This window comes from Amblyraja radiata, chromosome 14, assembly GCF_010909765.2.
Source record: "Amblyraja radiata isolate CabotCenter1 chromosome 14, sAmbRad1.1.pri, whole genome shotgun sequence".
Classification (NCBI taxonomy): domain Eukaryota; kingdom Metazoa; phylum Chordata; class Chondrichthyes; order Rajiformes; family Rajidae; genus Amblyraja; species Amblyraja radiata.
Genome location: NC_045969.1, coordinates 25634294 through 25652981, shown reverse-complemented (window position 1 = coordinate 25652981; position 18688 = coordinate 25634294). Strand labels below are relative to the sequence as shown.

The 18688-nt window shown below is 44.2% G+C and overlaps 1 protein-coding gene across 10 annotated transcripts in view; it reads right to left on the bottom strand.

The window, feature by feature from the left end:
• zc3h13 (zinc finger CCCH-type containing 13) overlaps window positions 1-18688 on the bottom strand; it is a 108785-nt gene that overhangs the window by 17641 nt on the left and 72456 nt on the right. For all 10 annotated transcript variants that reach the window (XM_033032860.1, XM_033032863.1, XM_033032864.1 and 7 more), the window contains 4 exons: window positions 17367-17464; window positions 15111-16112; window positions 11861-12322; window positions 7164-7316 (listed from right to left, as the gene is read on the bottom strand). In XM_033032860.1, the coding sequence (XP_032888751.1) occupies window positions 7164-7316; window positions 11861-12322; window positions 15111-16112; window positions 17367-17464 (1715 nt within the window). The remainder of the gene's footprint in view (window positions 1-7163; window positions 7317-11860; window positions 12323-15110; window positions 16113-17366; window positions 17465-18688) is intronic.

The following is an 18688-nucleotide window of genomic DNA, read 5'->3' as shown; positions in this document are numbered from 1 at the left end:
ATGTTTGTGGAGAAGTTGGAAGAGAAATTGTATAATCATTAATGTAGGTATGTTGCAAAGCCTACCTGAAGATCGCTGAAAATCTGTCCCAGCCCGTGTGCGCGATTTTGGCGCCGTTTAGAGGGGGGCGGGTTTAAAACGCGATTTTCCCTAGGCTGTTCAAATCGAGGTTTTTCAGCCTAGTTAATTATTAATGAAAAATCGCTGGAAGATTCCGTAGCTGGAGCTATTTTTAGTTTTAAGGGCTTTCTTTACTTGTTATAGTAGGTTAAAAATTAACCTCTAAACCCGTGACCGCCGACAACGGGTTGGATCTCATACAGGGGAAAACGGAAGGTAGGCTGATTATTTTTACGTTAAAAAGGGCTTCATAAGATCCCTTTATACAAAGTTTAATGTTGCGAGTAGCTAATTTGGGCCCCATTATATCCCGCAGTATTTTTCTGGGGTACACAAAATTGCTGGAGGAACTCAGCGGGTGCAGCAGCATCTATGGAGCGAAGGAAATAGGCGACGTTTCGGGCCGAAACCCTTCTTCAGACTGAAGAAGGGTTTCGGCCCGAAACGTCGCCTATTTCCTTCGCTCCATAGATGCTGCTGCACCCGCTGAGTTCCTCCAGCAATTTTGTGTACCTTCGATATTCCAGCATCTGCAGTTCCCTTTTGAACAGTATTTTTCTGGGCATTTGAGGGCACAAATCTACCGCAATGTGAACGTTCTAAACCAGCGCGTTCACAGGATCCCACTAGAAAGCTGATTTATATGGACTTTAATTTACAGCAATTGAACACTAAATTCCTTCCATTTGGCCTATAAATTAGTGTAAATGAGATTTAAAAATCATGTTTTATTGTGAATTATTTGTGAATATTATTTGGACACTTAGGCTATTTAAAAATGTTAATTATTTATTAAGAAATGGATAGATGTTTAGATCTAGTAATTGAAGTTTGAAATTAGCTACAATTGGGTAACTAACTAATTATATGCTTTAATTTCAGGTCATCCAAGTAAGATTATTTTATAGGTACACAAAATTGCTGGGGAAACTCAGCGGGTGCAGCAGCATCTATGGAGCGAAGGAAATAGGCGACGTTTCGGGCCAAAACCCTTCTTCAGACTGATGGGGGGTGGGGGGGGGGGGAGAAAGAAGATTTTATATTTGTTTCAGAATGCTTCAATCTATGATAACTGAAAATTTCATTCAGTTCTCTTAATTTTTACAAAAGTTATGTGCTTTTGACTGTCCACGATCACAGCTTTTTTGTTATGTCCATAGAAAATCAATCAAGATGCTAATTTCCGAGTATGAAAATGGCCATAACTTTTTAAATACTTGAGATATGAAAGTGAATTAGGTGTAAAATTAAACTTCTTTTTATGCTTTATCTGATGGGATAAATTGCAGGCTTGATTTTTAAAATCTCAAAATTTTGTAACATTGCTAATTAATGAACATCATTGCGTCTGACCTTATGACGGAAGGAAAGTCATTGATGAAGCAGCTGAAGATGGTTAAGTGAAAAACATTGCTCTGAATCAGATTCAGATTCAGATTCAATTTTAATTGTCATTGTCAGTGTACAGTACAGAGACAACGAAATGCATTTAGCATCTCCCTGGAAGAGCGACATAGCAAATGATTTGAATAAATAATAATAAGTGATAATAAGTGTCCGGGGGGTGGGGGGGTGATTGGCAGTCACCGAGGTACGTTGTTGAGTAGAGTGACAGCCGCCGGGAAGAAGCTGTTCCTGGACCTGCTGGTGCGGCAACGGAGAGACCTGTAGCGCCTCCCGGATGGTAGGAGGGTAAACAGTCCATGGTTGGGGTGAGAGTAGTCCTTGGCGATGCTGAGCGCCCTCCGCAGACAACGCTTGCTTTGGACAGACTCAATGGAGGGGAGCGAGGAACCGGTGATGCGTTGGGCAATTTTCACCACCCTCTGCAATGCCTTCCGGTCGGAGACAGAGCAGTTGCCATACCATACTGTGATGCAGTTGGTAAGGATGCTCTCGATGGTGCAGCGGTAGAAGTTCACCAGGATCTGAGGAGACAGATGGACCTTCTTCAGTCTCCTCAGGAAGAAGAGACGCTGGTGAGCCTTCTTGATCAAGTTGAGGTATTGTGGGTCCAAGAGAGGTCATCGGAGATGTTGACTCCCAGGAACCTGAAGCTAGAAACACGTTCCACCTCCGTCCCGTTAATGTGGATGGGGGTGTGCGTGCCGCCCCTGGACTTCCTGAAGTCTACAATGAGCTCCTTGGTCTTCTTGGAGTTAAGGGCCAGGTTGTTGTCAGCGCACCATGCTGCTAAGTGCTGGACCTCCTCCCTGTAGGCCGACTCATCGTTGTTGCTGATGAGGCCAATCACCGTTGTATCATCTGCATACTTGATGATGGTGTTAGTACCATGTACAGGTGTGCAGTCATAGGTGAAGAGGGAGTAGAGGAGGGGGCTCAGCACACAGCCCTGTGGAACGCCGGTGTTCAGGGTGAGGGTTGAAGAGGTGTGCTTGTCTAACCTAACAGACTGGGGTCTGTTGGTTAGAAAGTCCAGTATCCAGTTGCAGAGGGAGGGGTCGATGCCCAGGTTACCGAGTTTGGTGATCAGTTTTGATGGTATAATGGTGTTGAATGCTGAGCTGTAATCGATGAACAGCATTCTTACGTAAGTGTCTCTGTTGTCGAGGTGGGAGAGGGCGGAGTGAAGTGCCGTTGAGATGGCATCCTCCGTACTCCTGTTCTTGCGGTAGGCAAACTGATAGGGATCCAGTGTGGGGGGTAGGCAGCTTTTGAGATGTGCCAGGACCAGCCTCTCGAAGCACTTGGTGATGATGGGGGTAAGTGCAACTGGGCGGAAGTCGTTGAGGCTTGCCGCAGTGGAGTGTTTTGGCACTGGCACGATGGAGGTGGTTTTAAGGCACGTGGGGACAACTGCTTGGGCAAGTGACAGGTTGAAGATGTCAGTCCAGACGTCTGTCAGCTGCGCAGCACAGGCCCTGAGCACGCGCCCGGGGATGCCGTCGGGGCCAGCAGCTTTACGTGCATTAGTCCTACTCAGTGCCACGAATACGTCGTAGGGGGTGAGTGTGAGGGGTTGGTGATCGGCAGGTAGCACAGCCTTGATGGCTGTCTCTAGATTGTCCCTGTCGAAGCGGCCATAGAAGTGGTTAAGCTCCTCAAGGAAGGAGGCGTCGCTGGATGTGGGGGTGGTGTTGGAGGGTCTGTAGTCCGTGATGGCCTGGATGCCTTGCCACATGCGTCGGGGGTCGGAGTTGTTGTTGAAGTGCTCCTCAATCCTGAGCTTATGGCAGTGCTTGGCCTTCTTGATGCCCCTCTTCAGGTTAGCCCTGGCTGAACTGTAGGCTCGAGCATCGCCTGACCTGAAAGTGGTGTCCCGTGCTTTCAGCAGTAGCCTGACCTCGCTGTTCATCCATGGCTTCTGATCCGGGAATATGGTCACCTGTTTGAGGGAGGTGACACTATTGATGGTGGAGTTTATAAAGTCCAGAACAGAGGATGTGTAGGAATCAACGTCCGTGTGGGAGTCAAGGGTGGCCTGGGCTGCAAACGCCTTCCAGTCAGTGTTTCCAAAACACTGCTGAAGTGTGAAGTCCGCTTCCTCTGACCAGACTTTAACTGGCCTCACAGTTGGTTTAACCCGTCTGATGAGTGGGGAGTACTTAGGGAGCAGGAACAATGAGACGTGATCAGACTGACCAAGGTGGGGGAGGGGGATGGCTTTGTAAGCTTCAGCCATGTTGGTGTAGACTTTGTCCAGTGTCTTGTCTACTCTAGTGGGGAAGGAGACATGTTGGTGGAATTTGGGGAGTACAGTCTTCAGGTTAGAGTGATTGAAGTCACCCGCAACAATGAAGGCTGCCTCGGGGTTGTGCGTCTGTTGATTGCTAATGGCAGTATGCAGCTCTTTCATTGCAAGCTTGGCATTAGCATCAGGAGGGATATAGGCTGCAGTCACAACAGTGGAGGTGAACTCTCTGGGCAGATAGAACGGTCTGCATCTAACCAAGAGGAACTCAAGGTTAGCTGAGCAGTGACTCTCGATGATGGTGGAGTCCGTGCACCATGCTTTATTTACATAAATGCACAGACCCCCACCTCTGGTCTTACCGGAGTCTGATGTCCTGTCCGCTCGGAGTAAATGACGCCCCGATAGCTGGATGGCGCTGTCAGGAACGTCAGTGTTGAGCCAAGTTTCCGTGAAGATCAGGATGTTGCAGTCCTTGATCCAGCTGTGGGAGGTGATCCTTAGCCGGAGTTCGTCCATTTTGTCCACGGGTCGGGTGAGGGCCGGTTGGGCTCCGCGGGTCGGTTGGGCTCCGCGGGTCGGGTGAGGGCCGCGGGTCGGGTGAGGGCCACGGGTCGGGTGAGGGCCGAGGGTCGGGTGAGGACCGAGGGTCGGGTGAGGGCCGAGGGTCGGTTGGGCTCCGCGGGTCGGATGGCGGTCTCCAACCCCGCGACTCACCTGGCGGTCTCCAGTCGGGTGCTCTGTTGCTCTGATGAGCTCAGACGGAAGACGGAGATCGCCCAGAAAGTTGTTGCAGCCACAGGAACCGAAGTCCAGAAGTTCCCGTTGGCTGTACGAGATGGATACAAGACTGCTCCGAGTGAGCAGCCTTGAAACAGGTAAGGGGATCGTCGCTATTTTTCCCATTCTAGGGAAACACAGGGCGTCGCGGTGTGCCCGTGCCGCCGCCATTTTGAATAAATGGTAGAACTTACAGCAGGAGTTCCACAGGGAAATGTCATTCTTTTGTTGCACATCTGGCTGATTTTAACTACTACAGTTGCACTCCATCTCTGGAGCCAGAGGTGAGTTCTTTTGTTGGAAATGGCAGGCATTTGACATGTGGTTGCTAGTTCTAGAGGGCAACTTCAGTTTAGTTTATTGTCATGTGTACCGAGGTACAGTGAAAAGCGTTGCGTGCTAACCGGTCAGCAGAAAGTCAATACATGATTACAATCGATCCATTTATAGTGTATAGATACATGATTAGGGAATAACGTTTAGTGTAAGGTAAAGCCAGCAAAGTCTGATCAAGGATAGTTCGAGGGTCACCAAAGAAGTAGATGGTAGTTCAGCACTGCTCTCTGGTTGTGGTTGGATAATTCAGTTGCTTGATAACAGCTGGGAAGAAACTGTCCCGGAATCTGGTGGTGTGCGTTTTCACACTTCTATATCTTTTGCCTGATGGGAGAGGATGAGAAGAGGGAGTGGCCAGGGTGTGACTCGTCATTGATTATGGTCAGAAATAACTGATCTCATCTGCACCTATTCGTCCCTGGATATTAGGGTCCTTTTACTTTTACATTACATTTACAAATGTCCTTTCACATTTACACTGTGAAAATGTATTACAGTATATATATAGATATATATCTATAGATAGATAGATATCTGCAAAGCGTGTTAAATGGGTAATAATCATTCCAAATTTAGGGCAATTTAAGCAAAAAGCTATAATTTCCCATAGATTTGTTTATGGTCTAACACCCTGAGACATTCTAAGGCATTTTAAGGCACGGGGACAATACTGCCATCTACCAGTGAAACTGCATGTACTACATAAGTAAGAATTAACTAGGCTCAAAGTAAGTCATCTGGCACTGCTTGAATCCCAAGTGTACAAATGTAAACCTTTCTCATAAGATATTTTTTACTTTCATTCAAGGAAAATTCCCTGTGCAGAATTGTGTTCATAATCTTAATGTTTCTCACTAGGACAGGCAGCATCTCTGGAGAACATGGATAGGTGACGTTTTGGATCGGGACCCTTCTTCAGACTGATTGTGGGGGGGTCGAGAAAGTTGGAAGAGAGGAGGGGTGGGCCTGGCAAATGATCGGCGGATACAGATGAGAGGGTTTTTTTGATAGACAGATTGGTGGACAAAGGCCAGAAATGAAAAGAGAGAGAGGTGTGAATTGTGAAGCTAGAGGACGAGAATATAGATGAAAGGAGAGAAATGGGGAGTTTAGGCAGGGCACATGGAAGGTGGAGGGAGGGGAAGGAAGAATTGTTTTAAATTAAAATTAAATGAACTATTGGTCTTAACTCTGCCTCAGCGCCTTCAAGGTAGGCTGCAAGAGACGTCCCTGGGACACAAAGATGACCAGGTGAGGAGAGGGACGACGGTTCATGGCAACTGCTCCAGTACATTGTGAGCGTAGACTGACCAGACTTTGAATAATGGCGGCACCCACATGTAATATATGCAAAATGAATTTCACTGTGCAGTTGCACATGTCACAAATAAAGCACTATTGAACTATATTTGTGGTGAAGCACAGTTTTGACATTAATTTCCTGAAATATTTAATTTCAAACATTTACAATTAAATATGCATTTGCTCCCATGATTACAAAAAAGAGTCTTCTTCTATTTGATTCCTTCAGATGAAGTTGAATTAAAAATGTGCTGGACTTAGGAGTCAATGAGTAACAGTGAATTCAGAAAATTGGAAAACCAGTCATATATGTCTTGTAAATACTCATGCAATTCATTATTTACTGGCAGAATGCAACTTTGTTGAAACAATAAGGATGTATCAGAGAGAATTGCTTCAGCTACTTATGGCACTTATGTAAAGATTAAAATTTAATAAAAAGCTTCAAGAGCTAAGCCCTACATAAAAATGGGATACGGTATACAGAGAGGAAGCACAGTTGCATTTGCTAAGAATTGCCAAGAACTTTAAATTGGCAAGAACTTTAAAACAAAGTGAAGCAAATGTACAATGGCCAAATAATTACCACTGCTAATAATTACCACAGGTTCTTTCCTGCGTAAGCCACAATTGATCAAAAACACAAGATGAAAACATAGGAAGACTACAGTGAATTCCTGTGTACTGCAATGACATTGGAAACTTGGGTACTTAAGCTTGTACTGATGGAAAAGTGTCTATTGCAATATAATATCAAGTAAATAGCAATACTTTTATACCATTAAAAATAATAAATAGGACATTTAAGTATGGCAAATGTACATATTTGCATTTTAGGCAGTTTGTGAAGGGGGATATTCAATTGAGATCTTTTGAATAGCCTTATTTCTTAACCATGCAGTATATTAATTGTTGAAAATTGTAAAATACACAACACAAAACCCATTTTATAGAAACAGTTTAATAAGGTTACCTGATACTTTCTCTTCATCCTGGTTTTCTTCTCTTTTTCCTGCATCATCGTTCAGAATCTCATCCAGCTCATCATCACTAATTGGTTCATATTCTTCACAAGCTCCTGACATGGATGACTGGGCATCATCTACTTTTCCATCTTGCTCACCAACTAATATAACATAAAAGATGCTGGTAAACAATTGAACAAGAAACATTTGATTTAATCATTATTTTGATTCTTCGTACATTAAATTAAACCAATTATATTGTTGGCGTCTGTTACTTAAAATACTGTTAGTAATAATCTCTGACTGATAGATGCAGTGTTCATTGGCAGTCGGTGTCACCTTCATGGTGATTCCTAGCTCTAGCCACATGTTCCATGATGTTGATCCCAGTTCTTTTATTTAAAATGTATTAAAAAAATTATCTGTTCTATCCCATTAAATAAGCTTAGGGTAATGATATTGTGCCCAGAAGGCCATACAATCCATGGGGTCCCGATGGCTTCAAACAGAGCAATCCCTTCTGTCCCATTCCACCCCCCCCCCCCCCCCAACTTATTTTTCCTGTTTCTCTCTCATGCCATCAATTTCCCTTAGATCCGTTTAACAGGTACCTCCCGTTTGATGCTTTCACGGCCAAGAGGTAATATGCAACGGCCTATTCACTGATCAGCACATCCGTGGGATGTGGGAGGAATGTGAGGGACTCATAAGCAGTCAGAGAGCACCTGAGGTCAGGATCCAATCTGGTCCTTGGAGCTGTGAGGCTTCATCATCAGGCCCCACGTTTGGCACCGGATTGGAACTGTCTGATTCTGAAAATTAAACTATCATGCTCTCCTGAAAACAGGATAGGACCCGACCCGACAGCAAATCTATCATGAATCTCACTGGCCCTACTCAAATCTCGTGCAAACCATCGCACTACCCATGCCCCATCATCCCATTCATCACCACATCCTCTGGACTTCACTGTTTCCTCCAACTAAGCATGACCATAACAAAATGAATTTTACTATCTGAACAGATTCAAGATTCAAGAGATTCAAGTGAATTTGTTGTCATGTGTCCCTGATAGGATAATGAAATTCTTGCTTTGCTTCAGCACAACAGAACATAATAGGCATTAACTACAAAACAGATCAGTGTGTCCATATACCATTATATACATATATACACACATGAATAAATAAACTGATAAAGTGCAAATCACAGATAATGGGTTATTAATGTTCAGAGTTTGTCCGAGGCAAGTTTAATAACCTGATGGCTGTGGGGAAGTAGCTATTCCTGAACCTGGTTGTTGCATTCTTCAGGCTCCTGTACCTTCTACCTGAAGATAGCAGGGAGGTGAGTGTGGCCAGGATGGTGTGGGTCCTTGATGATACTGCCGGCCTTTTTGATGCAGCGACTGCGATAGATCCCCTCGATGGAAGGGAGGTCAGAGCCGATGATGGTCTAGGCAGTGTTTACTACTTTGTGTAGTCTTTTCCTCTCCAGGGCGCTCAAGTTGCCGATATAAGCCACGGTGCAACCGGTCAGCATGCTCTCTACTGTGCACCTGTAGAAGTTAGAGAGAGTCCTCCTTGACAAACCGACTCTCCGTAATCTTCTCAGGAAGTAGAGGCGCTGATGTGCTATCTTTATAATAACATCAGTGTTCTCGGACCAAGAAAGGTCTTTAAAGATGTGCACGCCCAGGAATTTGAAGCTCTTGACCCTTTCAACCAACGACCCGTTGATATAAACGGGACTGTGGGTCCCCATCCTACTCCTTCCAAAGTCCACAATCAGTTCCTTGGTTTTGCTGGTGTTGAGGGCCAGGTTATTGTGCTGGCACCATATGGACAGTCGCTCGATCTCTCTTCTATACTCTGACTCATCGCCATCAGTGATACGTCCCACAACAGTGGTGTCGTCAGCGAACTTGATGATGGAGTTCGCACTATGACCGGCTACGCAGTCATGAGTATAGAGTGAGTACAGCAAGGGGCTGAGCACGCAGCCTTGAAGTGCTCCCGTGCTGATTGTTATCGAGTCTGACACATTTCCACCAATACGAACAGACTGTGGTCTGTGGATGAGGAAGTCGAGGATCCAATTGCAGAGGGATGCGCAGAGACCCAGTTCTGCGAGTTTGGTAACCAGCTTGGAGGGGATGATTGTATTAAATGCCGAACTGTAATCAATGAATAACAGCCTGACATATGAGCTTTTGTTGTCCAAGTGGTCCAGAGTGGAGTGGAGGGCCAGCGAGATCGCATCCACCGTTGATCTGTTGTGGCAGTAAGCGAACTGCAGTGGGTCCAGGTTTTTGTCGAGGTAGAAGTTGATTTGCGCCATGATCAACCTCTCAAAGTGATAACATTTCAAATACTTGTAAAGGGTTTTAACATGCCCTGACAATCCAAAAGATGCAAAGTAAATTGCTGTTGGGCTTCGTTTGCTGCAGTTTGATTCTCTGCTGGTTATGCTTTTCTGAGTAAATTATTTTTTTTTGCTGTATAATCGATTGCTTACGTTTAAGAATACGTTGAGAAGCCCAATGCTTGCTTTGCCTCAGCTCTCAATCAATGGTTGAGATAGCGTTGTTAATAGACTCTGTTTATTTTAAAATCTGATACTCCAACAGTTTCAGGGAAAATGAGTTTTGCACTACAAAATGTACATGCTCAACATTGATACTCCAGAAATAAAAAATCATACATTTATAGGCAACCTCTGTCAATTTTGAAAGATAAATCATTATCCACATTTGTAAATAAAAATATGAAATCTATATTATAATTACACTTCCAATCCATGGTAGTTTTACCTAGCCCAGCTTCTGTACCATAGAACAATCAAACTGTATTTCATAATTGCTGCAAATTTTGCTATCTAACTAGAAATAATATTAAATTCCAGCATCGTCCAAAAATATAAGTGAGATATTTACACCTCTGTGTCACGTCTTTAACTTTAATTTAACCTGAATATATCACTTTAATGGCAATGCTTATGAAATATATCAGGAGATTAACAAGCACAATGGGTGTAAAAGAACAAGCCGTAAAAAAGATCCAGGATTATTCTTTATAAAAAGATGGTTTTAATTTAAGTGCCAGTTGTGGCACAGTTGGTACCAAGAAGAATGTGTGTTCAAGTCCTATATCTGAAATGATGATAGTTTGAAGATGTGTACCAGATAATTCTAGACTTGTCTGCAACCTCAGATGTCTATCGACGCCATTCTCTAACCATTATTATGAACTGTACATGACAAGTAGTATTCCCATGCTATTGCCAATCATATAATTGTACAGTGCAGAAAGTGGCTTTTCAACCAATCATGCCTGTTCCAGCTCTTTGAAATAACTGCCCAAAAGTCTAAAATCCAGAACCCCTTTAAACACATATTAGGAGCCAGGCATATGCCAGTAGGTCCACAGAGTTAACAACATTGGTCCACAGATTTAATAATGTTATGGCTGGCTTAATTGTAGCCTCGACTCTGCATTCCTGTCAACAAATAGTAACCTTTCACCTCCACTGTTATCAAGTATCTACCCACCTCTGCCTTAAAAAACATAAAGATTTTGCGTCCATTATCCTTTGAGGAAGAGTACCAAACACTCATAACTTTGTTCCACACGAGGAAACATTCTCTACACATCACCCCATCGAAACACCCCAGGATCTTTTGGTTTTCAATCAAATCTCCCCCTTATTCGCTTTATTAACAACACATTTTTCTTCTTCTACAAAGATCTTCGATAAAACATGATATCATTTCACAAAACCATGCCTGAATAAAAGCGTTTAACAATTTCCTTATGACTGCTGTTAAGCTAACTGAAATTACCTGTTTTCTAGCTACCTTTTTGAATACATTTTCTATGTTCCAATTTAAAGGTTGCTGTATCCAGGAAAATTGTTTCCAGGTAACTGTTGCTGTATCCAGGACATTTTAGAAAATTAAAATCAATGCATCAATTATCTCACTGGCACCAGTATTAAAATCCAAGGATGAAAACCATCAGTGCTTACAGACGTGACAGCCTGCAACTCTAATAATTGTCATTGCCCTGGTTATTATAATATTCTTGAATCTTTCCCTTTCTTCAATTTCCAATTTAGTTGATTCTTTCACCCCTTCAGATCATATAAAAACAATTCTCATCCACTTCAATCCATTGGGTTAATTCCTCTGATTATCAACCCACATACCGGACTGGCGGTACGGTGACGCAGCAAGAGAGTTGCTGCCTTACAGCGCCGGAAACCCGGGTTCAATCCCGACTACGGGTGCTGTCTGTACGGAGTTTGTACGTTCTTCCCGTGACCTGTGGGGGTTTTCTCAGAGAACTTTGCTTTCCTTTCACACTCCAAAGAAGTACAGGTATGTAGATAAATTGGCTTGGTAAATGTGAAACATTGTCCCTAGTGTGTGTAGGTTAGTGTTAATATGCGGGGATCGCTGGTCAGCACGGACTTGGTGGGCCGAAGGGCATGTTTCTGCACTGTATCTCTAAACTAAAATAAAAAATCAGCTTACCCCTATTTACACTCTCAAACTATTTGCACACTACTCTACATCTAGGCACGAGAGGTTGACCGCATTTCCAATTATTTTCTCTCATGCATTTATCTTTAACTAAAGTGGCCTCAGTTCAATTTTAAATGATTATTCTCTATTCTGTGATTAATCTTTACATTTTAACTCTACCTTCAACGTTATCAACGGGTACATCATTATGGACCTCTTCATTCTCTGACTCCTTCACTGGTTCCTTTACATCCCTTTCACACGTCACTGCAGCTGCAGATTCATTTTGCTCAAGTTGCTTCTCAGTTTCTCTTCCTGGTCTTGGTTCTACTCGGGTTTGTTCCAACATGGAAACAGCTTCCAGAGTTCGTTCTTTGTCTTTATCAGGCACTTCTGCAGGTGGTTTCTGTTTCTCCTTCAGGACCTCTCTTCGTTTGTCTTTATTTCTGTCCCTGCTTTTAGCCCAATCCCGATGTTCTCCATCCCGCTCCCATTCTCTTCTCTCTCGCCTTTCTCGATCCCGGTCACGTTCACTATCCTGAAGCTTTTCTCTGCTCTCAAAGGATCCAGTCCTGGAACGCCCTTGTCGATCCGATTCAGGGGAGCTTCGTCTAGAACTGTGACTTCTAGAATCTTGACGATCTATAAAATGTGGCAAGAACACAACACATTGCTCAGGAAAAAAATGACTATAAATTTCCATTTCTATTTAATTATTGTATTCCATATTAAAGAGGTGACACTTGCTATCATGGGCAGCCATATTATGAAACCATCTCATGTTTTCCGATTTGATAGCTTCATTTATTCATGTGGTATAAATCAGTGCCAATTATAAAATACTAATATAAAATAGTATATAATCAGCAATGAAACAGAGAAAACAGATCTTTAAACATAAAAAGTGCTAAGAATAAGTCTAGAAATAAGTGACCTGAAACGCTGATACAAAGCCTTTACTAGTTACTTCTTAGATCAAAACAAGACCTTGTGGAGGTTTCTGCACAATCATGCTCAAAATTGGTGGCTAGGATATGTTATATCTTACACTGATATTCTGAAATCTTTTGTGACCTCCAGACATAATACACTGGTACGTCAAGAAGGGTTGCTAAATATTCTAGTAGAAAATCACCAAGAATAATTGTAGTGTAAGGTAGAGACATTTTTATTGTGTAATAGAATTATTAATAGTTTGAATAAATGCTAATAACACCATTGCAATAACAAATTCATTTTTTTCTTAGATCTTTGCATATATAGATTATCCGGACTATAATAATGCTAAATCTATCCCTGGTTTTGTCTAGATTTCTTTGCTTTCAGTGGCTTTAGTAGTTATAAGATATCGGGTTGGTCATTTAAAATTGAGGCTCATAAGAACTTCTTACAATAAATGGTAAATCTTGGATATTCTCCACCCTGGATTGTCTGGAGGTTAAATCATTGGGGATATTTAAAGAGCAAGTAAACTTTTTTTTTTTTTTAAAGGTCAGGGAATTAAAGGCTGGGGTGAACTGACATAGACGAGGAGTTAAGACCAGAACCAGATCAGCCATGATCATATAAGTAAGTTCGGTATTCCGAAAAAGGCAAGGAATCATGGGATTTGTCAAAGGTCAAACGCTATAAATAAAAATCGAACGAAGCGCTGTAGATTCAGTGAGTATAGCTTGGGTCCGATTTTTTGTCTTTTTTCAAGTTTGTATTTGTCGGGGCAGATCGGCGGGCAGATGCGAGTGGGAGACCGTGAGGGGGGAGAGACTGGACCGGCAGAGACATTCTCGGCAGCTGCACGCACACAGACCCGCGCCTCATTCGCAGCCAGGATCGAACCTGTGTCCCCGGCGCCGCAAACAGTGCCGAACCGCCACTGGACCGTCCCCCCCACTCGAGTGTCCCATCCCCCGGGGGGCGGCCGGAGACATCCGGACCGACGGGACACCAGCCCCCAGCCAGCGTAGAGAAACGCCAACCCCAGCTCACCTCCGCCTCTCCAGCTGGGCCAGGCCCGGACCGACGACATCAGCGGACGTCCGGACCGATGGGACACTGGCCCCCAGGCCCACAGCCAGCGCGGAGAAGCTCCAACCACAGCCCAACCCCGCTCCAACTCTACAGGAACCTTCTCCCCGATCGGCCGCTACGGCGACAAGTGCCAGTTCGCCCATGGGAGGGGGAGGAGGTTGCTGCTGCCGCCAGCACCACCAACAGCACCAGCAGCTCCAGCGGGCGCCCGGCCTGCTCATGGCCGGCAGGGGCCTGTCCGCAGACTCTCTCGCTAACCAGGACGACTCCAGCAGCAGCGGCTCGAGTCGCCCAACTTCGAGCAGGGCCGGTGGCTGCCAATCTTCAGCAGGATCACGGAGTTGGAATGAGGGGAGGGGGGTGGAGGTGGAGAAGAGAAGTGAATCAGGGTGTTGGCTCTCCCAAGCTGTGGCTGGGTGCCGTCTCCCATAGGATGTCACCCTCCCCTCCGGGTTTGTGGGGGCTGTTGTACCATAGTGTGAATGACTGGAGGGGGCAAGGGGCGGTGGCATCTTTCCCATTGAGAGAATGTAAGTTCTCAACAGCCACTGGAAAAGGATAGAGGTGCAGCCGACGGACACCGGCCCACCGCGGAATGGCCCCCCCGGGAGCCGGAGCAGCACCAGCGCCTTACCCCTCGCGCTGGCTGCAGGTCCAGGGCCGCCTCCAGAAAAGGACAGGATACCCGGAAGGGAACTGGGACGGCCCAGCAGCAATGGAGAGCCGGGCCCGACTCCGCCAGTCCAGGGTTGCCGGCCAACCCAGCGGGACAGGCAGAGCCGAACTGGAGCCAGTGGCTGCAGCACTGGCTGCAGATCTGGGGCCGCCCCCAGACAGGGACGGGACACCGGGGATGGGACGGGGACGGCCCAGCAGCAACTCAACAGCACCCGCAGCGACGGAGAGCCGACCCCGCCCCCGAACGAAACGCAAGCCTGCACACAACACAGCACCACCGTTGCCTAGACCAGTGGTTCTCAACCTTTTTTCAGTGATGTACCCCCCGTGAAATATTTTTTCAGCCAAGTACCCCCTAACCAGCGCAAAAATATAGGCCTACATATATGTAGGCCTATATTTTAAAATCTCACGTACCCCCTGGAGTACCTTCACGTAACCCCAGGGGTACGCGTACCCCCATTTGAGAACCACTAGCCTAGACTGTTTATAGCTAGTGACCAATGACCTGGACATGTGCAGTTGGAATACTGAACTCGCTTATTGAATGCTGGGGCTGGCTTCAGAAAAAAAGTAGCCAACTCTGGTTACTATTTTCTAAAATTCTCATGTTACATTTTGTTGTGGAACATGACATAATGGACATAAAAACACAAATATTTACTTTAGCATATGCTACTGCTCTCATTTAACATGTCATGGAAAGGCGATATTCTTATGGTACCTGAGGAGGTGCTGCGGCTGGGCTCTCCACGTTTGAGTTGATCTATTCGGGATTTACGTTCACAAGGTTCAATATTTCTGTACTTCTGCCCATCTCTTGCAGTTCCATGCTGTAGTTTCCTCCCACCACTCTGATCGTCTCCACTGCGATGTGTAGATTCGTTTGATGGTGACCGTAAACGGCTTGAAGTCCGGCTGCGATTGCTGCCAAGGCTGCTACTCCGTTTGTGCTCATCTGTTTTACATGGACGGCTGTCAGCCACGGTAGGTGCTTCTATTTTTTCCACCTCAGCTTTCTGAACTTTCCTTCGAGAATCTTCAACGCTCTTATCAGAAATTATACTTTCTTCACGATCTGGCACATCTTCATCTGACCAATCACTGAAAACTACATCACCCCCTCCCTGGGCATTTCCTTCAGCACTCTTCTCAGACACATCTTCAACAGATTCTTCCTTTACTGTTACAGGTGGAGTTCTCGGGCCCTTCCACTTTTTGGCTGGTGGAACCACTTCCTCATCAGAAACATCTGAATCGCCTTTAGAGCGTTTACGCTTTTTCTCGACATTTTTCTTCTTTGCTGCTTTCCTGGGTGATAAAACTGTTTCCTCTACTAAGGGCTCAGCAATGTATTTTTTGGATCCACAATCATCATCTCTTTTGTTTTTCTTTTGAGACTTACGCTGTCCTTTGTTCTTTTTCTTGTTCTGTTCATGCCTTGCTGTCAGTCCTTCTCTATCATCGCTAACGTGGTGTGTAGTACTGTCAGATTCTCTGCTTCGTGAACTCTCAACAGTATCGACAATGTGCTCTCTTTGCTTGTCCCCTGAGGATATTCTTTCTCTTATGGTATGGTCTTCACGCCTCCTTGTGCTTTCCTTTTTGTCTGATTTCCTGTCATCATCTTTCCAGCTGCTTGTTCTATCTTCAATAACACGTGGTGGACTGACTGACCGACAATCTTGTGGACGTACCACTTGACTTAATAACCGATGCTTTTCACCTAGAACAAACATGCAATCATCATTTCCAACAAGACAGTAACCACCTAACCTTGATATTCATTGGCATTACATTTATTGTGTTCCTCTATCAACAACATTCTCAAAGTCACAAAATGCTGGAGTAACTCAGCGGGACAGGCAGCATCTCTGAGAGAAGGAATGGGCGATGTTTTAGGTTCGGGCCCTTCTTCAGATTGAAAGTCATGGGAAATTGTGGATGATTTGCCATAACCATATTGAATGGCAGAGCTGGCTCGAAGGGCCCACTCCTGCACCTATTTTCTATGTTTCTATGAAAGAGAAACGAGAGATATAGATGATGATATAGAACAAATTAATGAAAGATATGCAAAAAAGTAACAATGATAAAGGAAACAGGCCACTGTTAGTTGGTTTCTAGGTGAGAACGAAAAGGTGGTGTGACTTGGGTGGGGGACGGATGGAGAGAGAGGAAATGCAGGGGTTGAAGTTAGAGAAATCAATAGTCATACCCCTGGGTTGTAAGCTGCCCAAGAGAAATATGAGATGCTGTTCCTCGAATTTGCGTTTGACCTCACTCTGACAATGGAGGAGGCCTAGGACAGAAAGGGTAGGCACAAAATGCTGGAGTAACTTTGAAGAAGAAGGTCAGTGTGGGAATGGGAATGGGAATGAAAGTGTTTAGCAACTGGGAGATCAAGTAGGTCCAGGTGTACTGTTCGAAGGTGTGCAGCGAAGCGTAACACTCTCTGCTATCACATCTATGGAACGCTCTGGTATCCATGTAGAATAATAAAAAAACATTCATAGTGATTAAAATAAGGAACAAATTAAGAAAATTAAAAAGGACTTTTGACAATCGCTACATAATACAAATGGAACCTAATTTGTTAATTATTTTTAACCATAAAAATATAATACATGCCAGTACTAAACGCTGCATGCCGTTTTCATGCTTCAAGCCTTTGACCCAAAGACTTACTTCTCTTTCATGAATTAATTTCCAGATCATATTAAATTTCAAAATTCCGTAACTATAAAAGTCATTTGCAATTATTTCTCATGGAGGACAAATTAACAAGAAAGAGCAGATTTTCTGATCTATTATAATTCCTTACTAAACATTTTATAACATATTAAATGCCGAAAAGGCAGCAATGAAAAAAATGTTTTGCAGAATATAATTTGAGGAATACCAGGAGCTGATTAGGGAATTTGTATATTATTAACCTGTTACAACTCTCTTTAATAAATGCAAACATGTTAAAACTTACTTTTCCCTTCACTACTGTTGTAGGTATCACTATCAGGAGATTCGTCACGGGCTCGCTTCGCCATTGGACTCAGGCTGCTTTCTGTCCGTGGACGTTTTCTAGCAAATGCATAATCAGAAATACATTCACCTTATGGGTATACAGTGACTTGTAAACTCTAATTGCTTGACCAATTTGGGACAAAAGGAAACAGTTTTGGTGCACAAAACCAAAAATCAACATGGGAATTAACTCACAGCACACTAAATCTAGTATCGGTCAGCCATGTCAGATACATTTGACTTACAAGAACATTATTCCTACTAATATTATTCAGAAAAGAGGTAAGGTAGCCGCTCAAACATTTAATCAAAGTCCAGGCTACAATTTCTACTTACAGGCAACCCCTGTATAATGAGAAGAGGGGAGGAGGTTTGCGTTCCTAGAAAACAGACCATAATCGCAATTTTCGATAAGGAGCTATGTCACAAGTTATAGGAGTAGAATTAGGCCAGTCTGCCATTCAATCATGGTTGCCTCCTAATCCCATTTTCCTGCCTTCTCCCCATAACCCTTGACACCCGTTCTAATCAAGAATTTGTCTATCTCTGCCTTAAAAATATTCACTAACTTGGCTTCCACAGCCCTCTGTGGCAATGTGTTCCACAGATTAACTACCCTCTGACTAAAGAGGTACCTCCTCGCCTCCTTTCTATAAGAGCGCCCTTGAATTCTGAGGCTATGACTTCTGGTCCTAGACTCTCCACATCCCCTCTATCTATGCCTTTCATTATTCTGTAAGTTTTAATGAGGTCCCCCCTCAACTGTCTAAATTCCAGCGAGTAGAGGCCAGTGCTGTCAAACACTGATAATATGCTAACCCATTCATTCCTGGAAGTTCTTGTAAGTCTCCTCTGGACCTTCTCCAGAGCCAGCACATCCTTCCTTGATATGGGGCCCAAATTTGCTCACAGCACTCCAAATGCGGCCTGACCGGCACCTTATAGAGCCCCAGCATTACATCTCTGTTTTTCTTCTTGATATAAATGCCAGCATTAAATTTGCCTTCCTTCCTTACGATTCGACTTGCAAATTAACTTTTTGGTATTCCTACACCAGCACTCCCAAGTCACTTAGCACCTCCGATTTCTGGATTCTCTCCCAATTTAGTAAATAATATACGGCTTTATTCTTATTACCAAAATGCATGACTCCGAATTTTGCTATATTGAATTTCTGCCCATTCTCCTAACCAGCCCAAGTCCTTCTGCAGAGTCCTTGCTTCCTGTATACTGCCTGGACTTCCACCTATCTTAGCATCATCTACAAACTTGGCCACAAAG